Raw genomic sequence first — 18,989 nt, forward strand, 5'->3', positions numbered from 1 at the left:
TGTGTTTCTGGAGGATTATAAAAGTCAGGATATAGCATCTGTCTGTTAAGGGATGTGTCATGTATGGGGACTTTGCTTTATTTTGGGGATAGGGCTCCTTGGGCACTCACACGGGTAAACGGTGCTTATTGCCCTCGCCAGCAGTGCCACGCTGCCCTTGTACAGGAGGGTAGAGCAGGATGCAGAGTCCTGATGTGAAAGGAGTGGAATTTGTTGTGTTGCAAGTCGCGGAGATGAGTTTCCTTGGGTTTAGTAAGTTTTAGGATACAAGTGAGTGTGGAGAGGAGAGGAGGAACGCACTGCAAACAAGACGGGTGGTCTGTAGTGACGTGTACCAGCCAGCTGTTGCCCATAGCTGTGACATGTACCAACTAGTTGCTGCTCTGCTAACTGTAAAGCAGTTAGCGTAGCTTTGAGGCTGCCACTACAAAGTAGTTATCTTCTGAACTACAGGATAGACAGAAGCCAGTTCTTCCCCAAACCACATTGGAGCACACAACTGCAGGAGTTGTAAGTTCAGCCTGCTGAGCCTTACCTCCTCTTAGAGCTTGAAGCACAAGAAGGGAAGTGTGTGCCTGCTGTGTTTTTAAGCCAAGTGTGTTGAACTAAAATTCTCTTCCCCCATTCTGTGCAGCAGAAGGTATCCAGCTCCTCCCATGAAGGCCGTCTTGGAGAGTCTCAGCTCAGCGGGCCAGCACATATGAGACCTTCATTTGAACCTCCACCGACGACCATTGCTGCTGTACCACCTTACATTGGTCCAGATACACCTGCTTTACGAACACTAAGTGAATATGCCCGTCCTCATGTCATGTCGCCAACAAACCGTAATCATCCCTTCTTTGTCCCCCTAAACCCCACTGATCCACTTCTGGCCTACCATATGCCTGGCCTCTACAATGTGGATCCCACCATTCGGGAACGAGAGCTGCGAGAGCGGGAAATCCGGGAGCGAGAAATCCGGGAAAGGGAGTTGAGAGAGAGGATGAAACCTGGCTTTGAGGTGAAGCCCCCAGAGCTAGATGCACTGCACCCAGCTACTAACCCCATGGAGCATTTTGCCAGGCATGGTGCACTGACTATTCCCCCAACAGCAGGACCTCACCCATTTGCTTCCTTCCATCCGGGTTTGAACCCCCTTGAAAGAGAGAGACTTGCACTGGCAGGCCCACAGTTACGGCCTGAAATGAGCTACCCTGACAGACTGGCAGCAGAGAGAATACACGCGGAGCGGATGGCATCGCTGACAAATGACCCATTGGCACGGCTCCAGATGTTCAACGTTACGCCTCACCATCACCAACATTCACACATACACTCGCATTTACACCTACATCAGCAGGATCCCTTACACCAAGGTGAGCCCAGGGAAATGGGCTAGGCAGTTCCTAGGGAACCTCTCTTACGGCTGTTAGCAGCAGCCTGCCCAAAACAGGCAGACTTTGACTCTGGAATTCAAGTAGCAAAATCCCTGTTTTCTTGTATAAGATGTGACTTCTGTACTGTGTAAGGTTGTGATAACTGAAATGAAAACAATTATTTTTTGGGAGGGTGGACCAATAACAGTGATCAAGTAATTGTTGGTAACAGTACAGCGATCTTCATTGAGACTGCGCACTGGCACTGTAAAAGGTTTGCTGTTTTGGTTTTGTTTGGGGTTTTTTGGTTTTGTTTTGGGGGGGGGGTTGTTTGGGGTTGGGGTGTTTTTTTGGTGTTTTTTTTTTTTCTTTTTTGAAGTACAGGAGTCCTAGAGCACCACCTTATAGTGGTGTCTGCTGTACAGGTGGAGGCTCCATTGCATGCAGGGAATTCACTAGGAGAGATGTCATGGAACTGGTGACACTGCTAATGCTAATGGCTGTTATGTTACAAGTCATAGCTGGAAAGGAGCTGAAGCTGGTGTTTCCATATAGGAGCTGAAAAAAAAAATTAGGAGAGAGAGGCTTCATCTCTAGCCATTTGACATGCCAACCATCTGGCCTTAGTTGAGCTGAAATTCTCTGTCACAATTCTCCCAAGAACCATCTAAATTTATGGGTTGGCATCTTTTTAGCTACAGTTTATTCTTATGTGTGGAAATTTTTTTCCCCATTTAATAGTCTCTCTATTCCCATTTAATAGTCTCAAAAATGAATCGATGCCTTGCTCATTTCTAAAGCAAGCTACATGGTTACTCCTCTAGAAGTCTGGAGTCTGGAAGATGAGGCACTAAGCAGAATTTTTCTGATTTTCTGGTGGCAGACTGGAGAGAACATAAGAAGCAAGGCTCCAGGTGCAGTAGCTGCTAAGTAAGAGGAAAAAAAAAAGTCCAAGTACTTAAAGTGCAGCTTCTGGTGCAGCTGGCAACAAATGTAGTGTTTGTGCAAGCAAATATAGTATAGTTCGCCTTGGAGCAATATGTATTAAACGGAGCTGGGATGTCTGCTTTTTGGCGTTTGGAAGGAATTTGAGTGCTGTTGCAGAAGCCAAATTGTATAGCAAGGAAATCAGCAGGGTCTTGTGAGACTGTTAAGGGGCGGGGGATTACAGGTAGGAGATGATAGTGCTCGGTGTCAGCATTCTTAAAGCTGTCAGCTGTGGACTTTGGTTGAGACTGCACAAATTACAAACTGGTTCAGTCTGAGGCAGGTTTGCATACCCCATTGATAGCAGAAGTAGTTTGTCATAGATCGTGTCTATAGAAGGATTCTGTTGCCAGGTAAGTTGCTTACCACCTCTGTGCAGGTAGGTCTAGATACTCCCCAGTTACTTGTTCTGGACAAAAATACGGCTAGTACGTTCTCACTCTCAGTCTAGCGAGAGACTGGTGCAGACAAAGCCACGTCAATTCAGTGTCAAGCCTCTCTTACCTGTGTTTGAAAAGTAATTTGGCTTTAATCGTAGATGCCAGGTTAAAATGCAGTTAGGGGCTCTCGGGTGTCTCCAAGTGGTTCTTGCTCCAGAGCGGGTCTGTAGATAGGTAAGGCCCTGAAGTGCATAACCGGTATGTGTCCTTAGAGTGGGGATGAACAGTGTGTAAAATGACTGCACATTTGTGCTCTGGACCAGATAACAGCTGAGGGAGCATTGTGGTAGCTGTGTTGCATTCCTTTTATTTGTGGTTCCTCTGCCATCTGCTAACAGCTTAACATGTTGAGATTTCAGGTGAGCTGATGAGTATTCTTCAGGTTTTGCTGGTGTCTTTTTTCATCATATTGGTAAAGTGACATCAGAGAGGTTGTCTACAGGTGTCCCTCTCCACACAAGGATGGTGGCAATGTCATCTTTTGCAAACAAAGGGTTTTGACAGCTTTTGGCCTGTCAAGTAGTATTGGTAAAGTCAGAAGGATGCTTAAGTGCTTCGGTACTAAATGTCACTAGTGATCCTTCAGTTTTATGTGTGTAAAGGGGAAATAGGAGAGAGTTTGGGGGACAATTTTTCTAAATCTTGACCATCTTTGTTGTGAAGAGATCGGAGTTCTCTTCAGAAAGAGAGGCCAGGTGTCAGGGATTGATAGTTAAAGAAAAACATGTTGTTTCCCTGTCACAGTGCTGCAATAAAGCATTCCACAGTTCTCTCTGATGGTTTTTTTTCTCAGTGTAGTTACCACACTTGAGCATATTCCCTCCTCAGGTTATTTGTGGCAGCAGATCTGTAATTCAAGTCACTTGCACTGATAGACAGAAATGGGATTGCTTCTTTCCAAGGAATCTCCAGAAAAATCAACTAAAACAATTCAGTTTGTAGCGTATGTTTGAGGTAACTTGTAAAAGCCAAGAACAGGAGATTCCTAGGAGAGCAGAGAGTAGTAAAATTTGGCCCAGAGATCCATGAATTAAGAGGTGGCCTCACATATAGCAGCACTACAGAGTTGGAAATAAAGCCGATGTGGATTTGCCCAACTGTTTATGGTTTTGGCTGGGTTTTTTATCTCCTTGTGTCTTTTCTGTTTGTTGGGATAATAGTGGCCTGTTCCCCAGGCTAGCCCATTGCGCAGGCATGCCAACAAGCAGGGGTAGGTAGAGGTGGGAACAAGTGGCTGGGAGGTAGAGACTGAAGAGCAGATTGCTTTTTTCAGAGTCCACTTAAGGTGTTTGACAAGGTGTTTGCACTCTTGAACACATGGTAAAAAATGTGATTATGATGAGCAATTAAAAAAAAAAAATCTGTACAGGGGAGAGATATTGCAAGGCTAAGTAAAGGTAAGAGCAGACCTGTGCAGCAGGATTTCTTTTTTTATGTCTCCAGTTATTGAACAGGCTTCACAGCAACATCTCAATTTGTCTGTGTTAGGCTGAGCAGGTCTGATTAGCAAGCACTGCTGCAATGTGTATGGGGGGAGTGTGGAAGGAACATCTGAAAATGAAAGCTTAGGTGGTTTAGTTACTTGATTTTTTTAAAAAAATAAGTTTTTTCCCTACCGCTTGGTGGATTTCTTTTTCTTGTAAAAATTGAAAGCCCTGGGTTCTTGCTTTAACAATTAAGACTGTTTCGTAAGCAGATGTCACTTGAGGATAGAAAAGTGGGTTTCAAATTGTATGGAGCTAAGCTCCTGGTAATTACATGCCAGTTAGGTCAAATGATGATCCAGCTCAAGTCTAACAGGGCTTTTGATCTCGCAACAGTGAGCGATGCTTCCCAAAGCAGTTGATTGCTTTCTTTCTTTCCTTCTTTTAAAGGTTCAGCAGGACCTGTTCACCCGCTGGTGGATCCTTTAGCAGCTGGACCCCATTTGGCACGTTTTCCCTACCCACCTGGGACCATCCCCAACCCATTGCTAGGGCAGCCACCTCATGAGCATGAAATGCTCCGACATCCAGTCTTTGGTGAGAGCATTTGATGGTCCTTTGCGAAGGTTGGCTCTTGATCTGAACTGTCATCTTTTCTTCTGGGTCTTAGCATTTCTTGGGAGGGGAGTTGGTGGAGTTGAGCTGTAACTTAGGTTACAGCCAAAGGTTGGTTGGTTTGTTAAAAAAAAAAAGCTTCATGGGACAACTCTCTGCAGACCTCATAGCAAACAAGTGTCTAAAAATGGGCAACTCTCTCTTAGGTACTCCTTATCCACGAGACCTGCCTGGTGCCATTCCACCTCCTATGTCAGCAGCCCACCAGCTGCAGGCCATGCATGCCCAGTCAGCAGAGCTGCAAAGACTGGCAATGGAGCAGCAGTGGTTGCATGGGCATCCTCACATGCATGGTGGTCATCTACCAAGTCAGGAAGATTATTACAGGTGAGAGGTGCAATGAAGGCTTTTGGAGACTCAGGGGTGCTACAGCTTCGTTCATCTTTCTCCACATTCCATCTTTTTTCTTCTGAATTACTGCCTTTCGTGCTGTGTGCTGAGTTACTGTCCTGATGCAGTTATGGAAGATGGTGAAGCTGTACTAAGACCTAATTTGGGCATAGGTGATAGGGCAAATTGGAAGCTAGGTCCGAATTATTGGCACAAGATGTAGACTAGTTGAGTCTTACATTGCAGAATTACCTCTGATTGGGGTTTTTAGTGTAATACTTAACTATGATTGCTGCTTCCACATCTCTCTGTCTTCCTTGAGAGCAGTGGAGGAGGGTGGGTAAAAGCTCTATGAATGAGAAGAGGGGAGGAATTCAGTAAATCTCAAGAAATTACTACGGGCAATAGGAAATTGAAATGTGTGAATAATACGGATCCTGCATTACCAGCAGAGAATGCCTAGATGAATCATGCGAGTTCTTTCTCTGCAGAATGCTATATGGTGTTGATAGTAGAGTGGTTCTCTTCTTGGCCTACCTTATGTCACACCATCTTACTTCCTTTTTGGCAATGACCACTGACAATATGTCAGCTAAGAAGAAAGAGCCACCAGCACCTAGCAAGAGTCATTCCGCATGGCTGTGGGTAGCCAGGAGCTATAGGAAGCAGCATATTAAACACCTGCCTTGCACTGTGCTTTACTCTGTTTCAGTCCTTGCTTCTGCTATCCAAAATTGCCTGCTGGCCTTGTGCCGTGGGGGCAGCCAGTCTGCCTGAAGCTGACTGTCGTATCTGCAGCTGCAGATAAAGCTAAAGCGTGATGAGCCGGCGCTGGTGATCTTGCTCATGTGTAAGGAGCGCTTCAGTAGCGAAAGGTCATCACTTCCTCCCACACCAGCCAGTGTTATTACTGCTGTTACAATGGCTCTCATTTTTCTGCTGAAAGCTCACAAGTCCTGTTGCAACCCCTGTTCCCTTCAGGGCACGCGGGTGAGGTTAGCAGGAAGGCAGGCTATCTCTGAAGTGTCGTGACACCTCCTTCGTTTTGTTAAAATGAGTTTTCTTTCTCTTTCAGTCGACTGAAGAAAGAAGGCGACAAACAGTTGTAATAAATTATTTATTTGTAATGCTGGCTATGGAAACCCCAGTCCTTGGGAAGGAGTGGAACATTTTTACATACAATAAGAGCTACAAAAGGAAAAGAATATCTTATAAAGATTTCTTTATATATTTAAAACAGAAACAACCACCAACAAGTAGAGACTTATCAGCATAGTGTTCATTTGTAGAGAAGATTTCTCAAGACTGGTGTGGGTATCCCTGCATGACAACGTGTTCAAAAGCCTATTGAAAATACAGGACTGTGTGGAATATTCAGAGAACTTCCTGCAATCTTGGTTTTTTGGTTTTTTTTTCTTACTAGTTTGTTTTGAGTAGGTGCTAGAATCAGGTTCACAACACAAGTCACTGTGCGTGAAGAGACACTCAATGCATCTATAGCTATTTTAAAAAAAACAAGGATTGCAAGTAGGTGACATAACAAGCTCTGAATCCAAGTGCTATAATAATAAAAATCTACTTTTATTTTAATACATTGTAGGAAATCTTCATAATTTTAAAGAGAGCTCAGTTCTGCAGCATGGCTTTTTAAGTCTGTAAATAACTTTTTTGGGTAGAGGGGAGAAACAAAACAAAACAAAACTCCAGAAACGTTTATCTTGATTTTCAGTAACATCACAAATTGTGAATTCCTACCTGGTATTGACAGAATACAGAGTTGATTTTTTAATAAAATATATATATATAATTATCCCTTTAATTAAAGGGAATGATGGGTATCAATAATTTCAAATGGGTAAAAGCTTGAAATTTGGTTTGATATCGACAATAAGCATTAAAGGGAGTTGCAGGGATAATGTTGCAAATGACTGTTTCTGTTCTTGGTTTTTTGGTTTGTTTGGGTTTGTTGGGGTTTTTTGTTAGTGTTACATCTCTCTGTTCTGCAGATGATTTCTGTTGAGTTGGGTTTCTCAGCAGTACAGGTGTCCCTTGGAACTAGCTTACCCTTTTGATGCCTACTTTAAGGGTTAATTTTCAGTGTGGCCATAATACACTTCTTTCCTATTACTTTTTCAAACTTAATCTAACTACATTGGTTTTAGACTTTAGGCAAAGGTTCAAAGAAATAATCTGTTCTAAAATCTCTTTTTAAAAATGTTCCGTGGCTCAAACTAGTACAGCCAGAATTTTATATGCATGTGCATATTTTTAGAGGACATGCTCTTTCTGGCCTCTTATGTTTGATATGTTCTTAAGAAAAGTGGATAGGCAACTCAGTATTCTTAAAGTTGTTTTGCAAAGACCAGTCTGTATTTCTCTTTGACTGTTTTAGTTTTGTTTTTGTAAGCAAAAACTTTTTAATTGCCACCAGTGTTCTGTATCTCAGGAACTTACTGCTTTGGTATTAACCGGATATATGGACAGTAACATTTACTGACTCCCGACACAACAGGTCCATGCAGAATAACTCCTGTTGGGTAGTTCCCATGTGGATGGTGAAAGGAGAGGATTACACAGAAGGCCAGTGAGCGTTATTTTGGAGACAGCTCTGCTTACTGTCTAGGCAGAATTTTTTTTTCCACTGTTTTGCCATGGGTTTTCTTTGCCAGAGCAGAGGGTGATGCAACCAATGGACATCTGAATCTGCTGGCCATTTTTTCTGCTGGTGCATAACTTCCCCCCATTCTCTCTCTCAACTCACGAGTGCTCTCTCTCTGCTGTTGTAAACTGTTCAGTGTGATGGTTGTGTCATAGGACTGTACTGAGCCATGTTTGATAAACTTGTAGTTAATCATACATTCTGATGGAAGGCGTGGCATTCACAGTGCTTTATCCGCCTCACGGGTCTCAAAACAGTGTCAGTGTTAGTACCCAAAGATTACTGTTGGACAGTTAGTAACATCAATTTACCGATTAAAAATACGCATTGGGGTATTCTAGGTCCACTTAAGGCAAGAGTGTATAGGAGAGAGAGGAGGACTATTTCAGCTGATGTTGATCTTCCTTTTTTTTCTGTCCTCCATTCCAGATTTCTCAGTGCTAAAGAACTGCAGTAGCATTTAATCAGTTCCATCTGCTATATTTGAACTCTCTGTGAAGGTATTAGGAGGAACAGCTAGTGTTTCTGAGATTTGGAAACCATGAGGTCAATCTAGAATCAAGGACGGTAAAGTCTTCGGTCAATGCCTTCAGTCGCTGTCTGCAGTGTTCAGGTGAAATGGTTTTCTTCCGAGTAACATTTTTTTACTGTTGCTAACACTGGAATAGCTAGTAAGATCGGTCTGCTCAGCAGAGAGAGTGCCTCAGTTACTTTAAAGGTCTAATTAGGCACATTTCAGTTACACCTCCCCTCCTTGTTTTTACCATGTGGAATTTGGGAGTTTGGGGGAGTTCAGCCACTTCAGCCATTTCTTCTGATCCTTCTGTTTTGCTGTTATTTTTAGCTGTAGTTGTTCTTAAGGAAAAAAAAAAAAAAGCTAATTGCCTCCCATGGTCCTCTCTCTGTCTGTATTTTTTTTTCCAGCTGAAGTTTGCAGTCTGTTCAAAAGCTATTAATTGATCTCTCTTTTTTTTCTTTTTCTTTTAAACTCCCCCTGCCCCCCCCAAGCATTCTGATAATTTGTGGGAGTTGTTTTGTTCACATTATTCAGCAAATAAGCACTGAAATTCTTCCATTTTAGACCAGTGATTAACTACAACTTTACACGCAGTGGTTTTTGAAGCCATCTTGGTGTTCGATGCCCTGTTAAAGCAACCCAGACCTTTTGATTTTCTTTAAGAAATCTCTCTTATTTTTCCTCTGTTTTGAAGGTTTATTTTTAAATTTTGCTTTAGTGTTTTTGAAACGTCTCTCTTGTTCTATGTCGTCATGGTTGAGCTTGTTTCACTGCACCGTTAAAGCAGAGTGTACATTCTGACTGCTACATTTATATATATCTTGAAGCTTAATGTATATATGAGTAGTTTGCCATGGGATAACACAGTGTAAACAGAGTAGAAACCCAGAAATCGTGACTTCTGTGTTCTCTCCATTTGAGTATTTTGTAATTTTTTTGAAATATTTGTGGACATAAATAAAACCAAGCTACACTACAGCAGCCAGGTTTTGCCTGCAAAGCGAAATGTGTCTGTTGATTGTTGTTAGTGGGAAAAGAGTTATTTTCATCTGGGATAATATGGGATGCCGGCATGGCCATCTTGTCTGTTGCAAAGCTGTCTCGTCTTTCTTGGCTTTATTTTTTTTTTTTTCTTTGAGCTCATTTCTTTTTTAACATACAGTACACAAAACACCAACATCGCGTCCAGTTCAGAGTATATTCTGCCTCCCTGAGGCACATTTATGCTCTAGGGCCATACTGCATAACTTTGGCCTGTTTTTCCGTAAGTTAAGCAGTCAAATTGATAAGAATGAATGTGTAGGGATGTTTTGGCTGTCATGACTTCAGGGTCTTTCTGTGTACAATGCTAATATATTGTAGCCACTGATCTGTCTGAGCACAAACAAGTAGTTAAAATGAAGTGTGTGGATAAGCTGTCATTGCGTCAGCCAAAGAAGAGTAGAAAGATGAGAACTTATAAACCAGAGAGGACAATTCCCCTAGTTCAACAGAGTAGGAAAGACTGCACGCTGTCGTCGTCTTTTAAATTTGCCTGTGAACCAAAGGTGTTCAGAAGACATGCAAGGGAAAATGAGGCCTGATGACTTGTGAAGTATAAGCTTGAAATTAGATATAGTACACTATATATACCCCAGTAGCCGAGTTTTTCATGCACGTTATTTTCTAAGAGATGTTACATTGTGCCAGTAGAGTCGTCTTGCACACAACGGATGCGGAGCTGGCAAGAGATGCATTCCAAAGGGATGATAATTGCAGAGAGAAAGATGCACAATAACTCATTGTCTATTCATTGCCTGCTGAAAAGCTAGAATTTGCTTTCAAATTGGATAAAGTTACATGTTTGTGTACATTTGTAATGGTTCCCTGTCTTCCATCTATCAGGGATTATAATGTATTTGTTTGAGCTAGCTGTTTGGGTGTTCCATATTTGCAGTTCCTGATAATCAGTGTCTCCAAAACTTAGGAAAATACTGTGGTGCCACAGAGAGAAGTGGCAAGTATCTTTACAGAATAAATGTTTGGTCAAAAGGGAGACGGGAAGACTGCATTCTTGGTCTGGTTCTGCTTTGGTTTTGATCTGTGATTTTTTCAGAAATAGTGAGGTATTTTGACTCCAGTTCAAGCTAATTAGTGCTCTGAGTGTAGCGAGAAGAGTGCCCTGTTGTTTGAGTGTGCTTGAAGCAGACGGAGAAATATTCATGACAAATTGCACGGGAGTTTGGAGCTGCATATTTGAAGAGGCTGCTCTATTTATACCCTGTGGCATTTTATAAGGGGAAGGTCAGTTCTCATCTACTGGAAATAGCTTCTGGAAGTGCTTTTTCTGAGGCTGGCTTGAACATGTGCTATGGTATTTATTTTGACATTTCTTTTGGTTTTTTAATTCCTTGTACTTAATGTAGAACTCGAATGGGCTTAGGCTGCCCTGCCTTTCTTGTTATGGGTTCTAAGTTTCTAGACTTTAAATGATGAACCCTACAGGGATGAGGCCAAAGAGGATTTTTATTACTGCATAAATTGAACAGTACAGTTGCTACTGCAATACTGGTCTTGTGTTAAGGATGCCTTGCCATTGCAAGGGTAAAGGCTGGAAAGCCATCTATCGCACGGCTTTGTCATATGCATGTTACCAGACTTCATTCTAGTATCGTGTCAGCTGTAAAAAGTAACATAGGCAGTAGGGTTTCAATCCTTCCTAGGCCATGGATAGCTTTTTACAACTTGCATTCATTTAGGTACAGGGACAAAAGGTGAAGCCTGCTGTTTTGTTGAGGAATTTGATTTTCTGTTCTTTGAACATGAAAGAAGGTAGCTCTCGCGTTGCTTGTTGTGAAATTTCTGTCCTTCGCAGAAGCTCCTGTGCGTTGGCCTTGGTCCCTGAAGATCTTAAAGCAACTTTCTGTAGGCAGTGGTGATGAGAGGCAGCGGGGCTGGGCTGGGCCGCAGGCGGTCAGCGTGCGGAGCTGAGGGGCCCGGCTGGGCGGGCGGGCAGGCCCCGCTCCTCAGGGCGGTGCTCGCGGGGAGCACCTGGCCCGGAAGGTTCCGGCAGCTGCTGCGAGTGAGTCCCTCAGGGCAGGCGGCATGGCGGCGTGCAGGTAAGAGCCTTTCCCCTGCTGTGACAGGGAAAAGGGTGACAGAAAGGTGGTGGGAGGGAGTCTTGGGGCACGGCCTCCTCTCTGAGGGCAGCCATGCCTGTTTGCCTGTGGAGGGAAGCGCAGACCTTGGGGTACACTGTCACCCGGCCCCTCCTGGCAGTGTTCCTTGATCCCAAAGGGAGCCAGCTTCCCCTTGGCCCCTCCTGGTAGTGTCCCTTGGTCCCCAAAGGAGCTGGGTCCCTCTGTGCTCCTCCTGGCAAGTATCTTTTGGTCCCTGAGGCAGCCAAGACCCTCGTGACCCAGGGGCTTGCTCTGTTTGCTCAGTTCCGTCCATGTTGCTGTGACGGGTGCTCTTCCATATGTCCCAGTCAGCTGCTCCTGCGTTGACAGCCCCAGATGCTTTTCCTCCCTTGCTCTTCTATGTGACAGGTAAGCTTGAGAAAACCTTGCTGGTGTTTGCATTGGGTCTTTTTCCAGGGTAGTTTCTCACCTCAGTGTATCAGAAAGACTCGATGTCTGATGTTGGAGGGAAGAGCCTTTTGGGTGCCCTGCATGTACAAGTCATCCTTTGCAAACTGCTGTTCTGCTTGTTTCCTTCTTTTACTTTAACGCAAGGTAATTAAGCCTGATTTTTCTCATGGTGTTGACTTTGCAAAAACAAACTGGAGCAAAAGATAAAAACAACATAATGCAAACCACAAATCCCAAGTGGACAATTTAGCCAGGCTATTTTTTGTTCTTTACAAATGCTCATCTCTGTAGAAGTGGTAACTTGGCCCCTGCAAAATCAGCTACTTCTATATATATGAAGAATGTATTTCCCTGCCCTGTTCCTAATCCCCATCCTCTTTCCCACTCTCTCCCTAGAGAAAAAACAAGTGAAGGAATCTGGCAAAAACCATTTATCTGCATAAACTCTCAGGTATTTTGCAAAACTGTATTCTAAGAATGGTCACCCGTGGCACCTGGCAGATGTACTGGTGAATGTTGATGCAGTGCAGGTTTCTGACACAACATAAGGATGTCTTCCTTGGGTCTCACAAATGAGAGAAATGAGTCTTCCCAATAAACATTGTTGGGTTGGATGAGTGGTGGGAAGGGTTAGGCTAACCTTGCATTGCTCTGCAGAAGGGGGGAAAGGCGCTATAAAAAATAGCGCTTAGTGAGTGGAGGACACTTGGCAAGTAGAAGTCACATCCAGGACAGGATTTGATAATTCCATTGCTTGCACATCTCTCAGGTTTTGGAAGTCAGAGTATGTGAATTTTAGGGTACTAAATCAAGCCCAGCTTTAATGTAAGCATGAATAACTTCACTGATTATTAATATTAATGAAGTAGCTTTCCCTTACACCAAAGCACACTTAGGGTAACTCAGAAGTACAGTTGTCGAAGTGAAAGACCCAGAAAAGATTTAAGCAATCGGTGTTGTTACCCATGCTTTTACTCTGGGTGACTTTGTTGGGTCTTCTCAGTTTCTGAATCTTGTTGCAATTCCATTTCATTATTTGTTAGCTCTTTAAATATTTGTCCAACGTCCTTACCTGTGGCAATGTCACCAGAAAGAAGCATGCTCTGCAAAGTTGTTGCTTAGCTTATGAACACTCCTGTCTCTCCCTATAGCTGCAAGGCTGAGTTTCCTGCACCAGGGAACATGTGTATAGGAGAGAAATTACGGAATAAATTGATGCACTGGCCTTGGAAAATAGCTGTGCATGATGTCAATGGAGTTGTATTTCACTTTGCCTGGGGTCTTGGTTTTGCTGGAACAGACTATTAGTCAAATCTGTAAGATGGAAATTTCTCTGGCATTGCAGCTTGTTTGAATGAACCCTAATTACAAAGTCTAGGCAGTTACAAAGAATCTAGTATTCTTGGCCTGGTAACATGGTTGAATGTATGCTTTCAAAATACTCAGCCGCAGCTTCGTGGGGGGGTTTCCTCCCTCTAAGTTGGATTGTTTTATTGTCATCTAACTGTCACTGTTTTATCCTTCTTTTGGCTTCTCTCTAGTCTGTTCCTTCACAGCTTAATGCTTTTTATATAGCAGCAAATAAAATGGATATCAATAGAGGTATTTTAAGAAGTGCAAGAGGATGCTCAGTAGCAAAGGAGTAAAGGAACACGCTACCCAGTTTCCCTAAAAAGCTCCAGTGAGCTTCAGCACTTCATAACACCAAGGGGTTTGTTTGTCACTGAGGGAGCGTCTGTGACAATTTATTGGAAGTAGGGGGAGAGGATTAACAAAGGGAATGACTTAACAGTCAAAGTGTCCATTTTGAAATACATGAATTCTCTGGGTGCTCTTATTTTTTTCTGTGAAAGGGTCCACTCAGCTCTAAATCTTCTAGTGGACAAATTGCACGATGTCCAGTGTGTCTGCCAGCAAGGTCTTTTTTTGTTGTAAATGTCCCTCTAGCCACTGTTTGAGTGGTGGAAACATGAAGGTAAATGAGGATCATAGTTTGGACTTACTAGCACTGTACAGATACACGGCCACTAAAGATACGCACTGGGAGATAGGGAAATAGTCCTCTTCTAGCTGATGTGTCAGGAAGGATGATGAGCTTGAGGAGCATGTCAGAAGGAAGGCTGGAGAGTGTCAAGTGTTTCAACAGTTTCTGGAGCTATACCTTTGGGAATTTTGAAGGGTTTGTCTCCAATACATATGCAAATCCCTATAATACACTGTGCCCTTGTGCCAGCACATTTTTCACTTGGCTGCTGGTGCCACCATGTTACTTCTCAAGAAGAGACAAACGAGTATGATACTGATTCTGCAGAATGAGCAGATGCATGTTTGCAACTGCTGCCACAGTTTGAAAAGTGCATAAATGTCTTCTGATACAGAAGTGAAATGGTTTGTAGAACGCTAGTGTTTACATAGAGCCACTGTGAAGTGTCTCACTGCTTGTGATAAAACAGCATTTAATTAAACATTCCATCGTGTGCACGTTCTGTGCTGACGTAGAGAGACCCTCCAGGTGAAGGCAGGCTGTCCGGAGAGCAGCAGGGAAGTTTTCTGCAGCTGCCTCAGCATATGGGGAAGCTTTGTCTGCATTTGTGTAGGTTGTAACTTGTTCTGAGTTGACCTCAGACTTGGAATCTGAGCAGAGACTTCAATCCCTAGAGTGGCACTGAGCTCTAAGTACTAATTCATTCAGATGACAATACTTAAATAATCCCCTGACTATATCCTGTCTCGGAATCTGTGGCATATCTTTTCTTTACTTTGAAACTATTAATAAGGGGTTTTTTGGCTTCTTGCCCCCTTTTGATCTGCTTTTTTGGCTCAACAGGAGAATGTGCTGGACCTAGAGGGTTTGTAATCTGTCTGTCCTTCCTCATCCATCAAGCTGCTGCATTAAAGCCTGGTCTGTGCTGAGTTTTGCTGTAGGTGGTATTGATTAGGGAGATAGAAATACTTACTTTTCTTCCCCAGCTGACTGATTGCAAGGTATTTATTCCTTACAGATAAGACAGTAAAACATAATTTTATTGCTTATACTTGCATCTGTTGCTTTTACTCTTGTAACTATCGTGTAGTGCTGAAACAGGACAAATTTGTAGCACAGACAACCCTTTCAACGACAGCAGCAAAAGATGCAGGTCACTTACTGTTCACTGACATTTCTGTGGTGGTCGGGGACATGGATGCCAAGGGCAGTGAAAATCCTTGTCAGATCTGTGCTCACTGGGGAAAAAAACCCATTAAAATAGGTACCTTTGCAAAGCACTTCCACTCTATCAGTACTGAAGCAATGTACCATGCATTTCATTTGTCAGGTGTCTTGAAGACTTAGAGTGTAATGAACTGAGTAAAGGCTGGAGGTAAAGCCTACGCAGTGTAAATTTGTGGTGGTACTACAGTGTTTCACAGCAGCACTGAATGTAGTCCATTGCCAGTGTGGAAGGGAACTGTTCATAGCCTGGTGATAGAAACCTCTGTAACTGTTCGGTATACACAAAACAGGGCATTTTAATAGAGTTTGTGCTGGAAAAATCAGTTTCCAGACATAAGCTCTTTGCTGTTTCTCCCTGACATGATGATACTACTCTCCTTTCACCTGTTGACATTGCTTTGCTACAGATTATGTGATTCCATACCACAGTGTGTTTGCAGTGGGACTGTAGAAATATTTTTTCCCTTTTCCTTCTGTGTTATTTAAAGCAAAGCTCCTTGACTTTACTGGTTTCTTCTGGAGACAATACCTGGGGCCAGAAACTGTTGGGAGGTGCTGCGACAGAAACGCCTTCATCTAAATGTAAATGTTGCTTCCCTGCCTCAGGCTGCCTTTAAGAGGCTTTTTCTGTGGGAAGCAGCTACAAAGTAATGGTCCCAATCAATTTATTCGTGTCAATAAAAGGTCTTTTATATGCTTATTTGAAATGTATTGTTCTGGGGTGATAGGACCACATTTGTTTTTTAAGCAGGTGCCTCAGATGGAATGAGAAATAGGGAGCATGAAGGAGAGGGAAAAGAAATTGTGTAAGGCTTGTTGCAGTTGGGGGGGGGGGGGTACAACTTGGGCTTTTGAGTGCAAAGGGTGGAAAGAACTAAGGTGCCTTAATAGTGGGACACAAGCCAAGGTGTGCTGGGTAGAAGTGGGACAGAAGTCCCCTGGTGCTCCTCCCTGTACACTGGGACAGCCTCTTCTGACTTGGCTTGGGGGTTGAGTGAAGGAGCTCAGTACCGAGTCCCTGACAAAGACAGAGGGAAAGATTTTCTGAGTCACTTCAGTGAAGTAACATCTGCTTGTAGATGACCATCTTCAGCAAAGTCAGCTTGAAATTCCCTTATTGTACCCCCTTCTGTCTGGTTAAAAGGGAAGGCAGGTAAAGAAGTGCCACACCAAAGTGCAAAACATAACTCTTTCTTTATATATTTCATATTCCACATCAAAGTGTGACTTCTGTATGTGTGTCTCCTGCCAGCACCACCACAAGTGGTGCCTTGTATGCATGGTATTTCGTTTTCTTTTGACTGGGACTTCAGTTTGAGGTAACCTCACTGTACTGTTCTGACAGCAAGAGGCTAATAGGCATAGGCAGGTGTTGATGGCAATGTAACTTACTCTGCCAATGGATCTCAGTTGCTGTAATCCTCCCTGCAACTCCAGGCTTTTATTTCTCTCAAACAGCATTTTGGCATTCATGACAAATTACTTAATGGCCCATTGCAAGATACATCTGTCCCACAGAGCCTGGGCTGATTGTTTTGCCGATCTGTTGGGGTGCCGTTTGGTTCTGCCGCAGGTCCCGGTGCTGGTGTGCTGTGCCTTGGTTGCCCTGTGTGTAAAACAGAGCTAAAGATACTGACTTGCTCTAAATTCTGGTTTTGCTCCTTTTTGAAAGAGCTTTGAACAGATGGATTTCTACTGTTTGTATTTGTGCAATATAGATAGAAGAGAACTTAGTAAAGGGTTTTGAGACCCTTGAATCCTAATGGCTACAGAATTAATAACTGCGGTCACATGATTTCAGATGTGATTTGAGCCTAGGTTGCTGGGGTTACTTACACCTTCTGTTCTGCTAATAAGGTCCTGTAGTTGCGTGGTGTAGATCTGGCCCCTAATGCTCCAGAGCCGGTGCTTTGGAGGCGGCAGTAAGATAATGCTTCCATCTCCATTGCTCTTCTCCAGTGCTCCTGACCAATTACAGGTTGGAGCATAAGCATCTATTCTGAAGTGGTCCATCATGAACTGCTGGTTACACCACCATAAAGCAGGAGAAATGTTGTTGAGTTCAGCTGGATTTATTTGCAGTAATTGAGAGCAACGCTTACAATATTCTACCTAAATGTGTGATCTCTGTAAGACGAAGAGCTTGTTTGCACAGTGTGTGTCGCGTTGCATAGTTGTGTGTTTGCTCTGAGACACTGGGACGCTACAGATGATGAGCTGAGCCTTTGCTGCAACGTTTGGAAAGTAATGATCAGGGCTTGCACTTCTTACATTATTACTTGTTATGTAATTACTTGCATTACTTGTTATGCCTTTGCAATGGGTAAGGCCTCTCTCTTAAGAAGATGGCTGGCTTTTTCTTATTGACTGAGGAATCCTAACGTTCAGGCATCTCAGCTCTGTCCCCTCAGAGCGTCTAGGTATGTGGCTGCTTCTTTTTTTATCAACAGTCTGACATGCCCTGTGTATTTTTGCATGTGCCAGACTGAGTTCTGAGTCATGTAGAGCAGACACTCTCAGATGATGGGGGACTAGACTGTTTCTGGCTGGGCCCCCAGGGCTCTTGTCTGACTGATTTTTATTTACAAGATTGCAAATAAGAAAACATGAACAGTTGGCTGATGTCCCTGGCATGCATTCCTGTGCCCAGCTGGACTGCAGGGACTTGGCAAAGCCGCCTTTACAATGCCTCCTGGCCACTGGAGTGCTGGCCCTGGGGCAGGGAAACTCCCTCTTCCACCTTGGGGGGAGTAGAAAGGACAGTGGCATGAGAGGAGATGACATCTGAAGGAAGACCAAGGGATGTGAGGGGAGTCGGCTTGCACTAAACAATTGTCCTGACTTCAGCCCTCAATGTGATTTGATAGTTTCCTGCAGCAGTTGATTTCTGTCTGTGATTCACCCAGGTCTTTCCCTGTCCAGCTAAGCGTGAGACGGCTCCCTCCCTCTTTCCAGGAGCCACCTCCTCTGGACACTGACTGGGCCCCGGTGACTCGGGCCAGGCTCCAGGTTGTCGCCAGGGCCCGGGCTGTCCCTCTGCCAAGGGTGCCCTGGGAGGCCCTGGATGCCATTGCAGCGGTTGCCACCGGATGGCAGCAGATGCTCGGAAAAAAGAAAGTCGACCCTCAGCCCGGAGCGCTGTTTCCGGGAGGACTTGAGGAACTCACAGTAATTACTGTACCGCAGTCATGGTCAAAAAGCAAGACTTCTGCAAGCATTGCGGCATGGGCTTCCTCATAGCAGGGGAGAAAAGGCCTGTGAGATCCAGGACCACCTGCTCCCACACAACACTGCAAGTCTGTGGCTTTCCTTGGGTTTCATTTGTTTTGCAAAAGCAACTTTCTGTGGCCAAAATTTCCCAGCTGCTTCCTCTTCTTTTACCCCCATGGCTGTGCACCATGCACCTTTTGACTTCATCTGGCACTGCAGATTGGTCACAATTGTCTTTTGCTTCTCTTGTTCCACGTTAGGGGCTGGGAGACGCAGACCCTGTAAGTGAGTTGCTCTGTGTGTGTGTGTGTGCACATTTATATCCCGGGGGAATGCAGTCTAGGAATTCTTGTCTGGACTCTTGACCAGCTGTGTGGCCCTGTGCGAGTTGCACCACCTCCTGGTGCCTTGGTTTCCCTCCCTGCTTTTGTTGCCCTTGTATGGAAACAGGGATATAAACACAAGGCAGCTGCCCTGAGAATATTTGTTTCTTTTAGATGGCCTCAACTCCGGGCTCACTCTTGAACTTGAAAAATACACAAGCCATGCAATAATATTTAATATAACAACCCCAGCTAACAACAGCCCTCTTTTTCCACACCATTCAGC

At 43.9% G+C, this 18,989-nt stretch overlaps 1 protein-coding gene across 9 annotated transcripts in view; it reads left to right on the plus strand.

Moving 5' to 3' along the window:
• Nucleotides 1–9,378, plus strand: part of RERE (arginine-glutamic acid dipeptide repeats) — a 258,495-nt gene extending 249,117 nt beyond the window's left edge. For 8 of the 9 annotated variants that reach the window (XM_072883764.1, XM_072883759.1, XM_072883766.1 and 5 more), the window contains 4 exons: nucleotides 635–1,358; nucleotides 4,660–4,806; nucleotides 5,031–5,211; nucleotides 6,290–9,378. In XM_072883764.1, the coding sequence (XP_072739865.1) occupies nucleotides 635–1,358; nucleotides 4,660–4,806; nucleotides 5,031–5,211; nucleotides 6,290–6,323 (1,086 nt within the window). In that variant the 3' untranslated portion in view covers nucleotides 6,324–9,378. The remainder of the gene's footprint in view (nucleotides 1–634; nucleotides 1,359–4,659; nucleotides 4,807–5,030; nucleotides 5,212–6,289) is intronic. The other variant, XM_072883763.1, reaches the window with a different exon arrangement.
• The last annotated feature ends 9,611 nt before the right edge of the window (nucleotides 9,379–18,989 follow it).

The sequence above is a fragment of the Ciconia boyciana genome, chromosome 19, assembly GCF_034638445.1.
Source record: "Ciconia boyciana chromosome 19, ASM3463844v1, whole genome shotgun sequence".
In the NCBI taxonomy this organism is placed as follows: Eukaryota; Metazoa; Chordata; class Aves; order Ciconiiformes; family Ciconiidae; genus Ciconia; species Ciconia boyciana.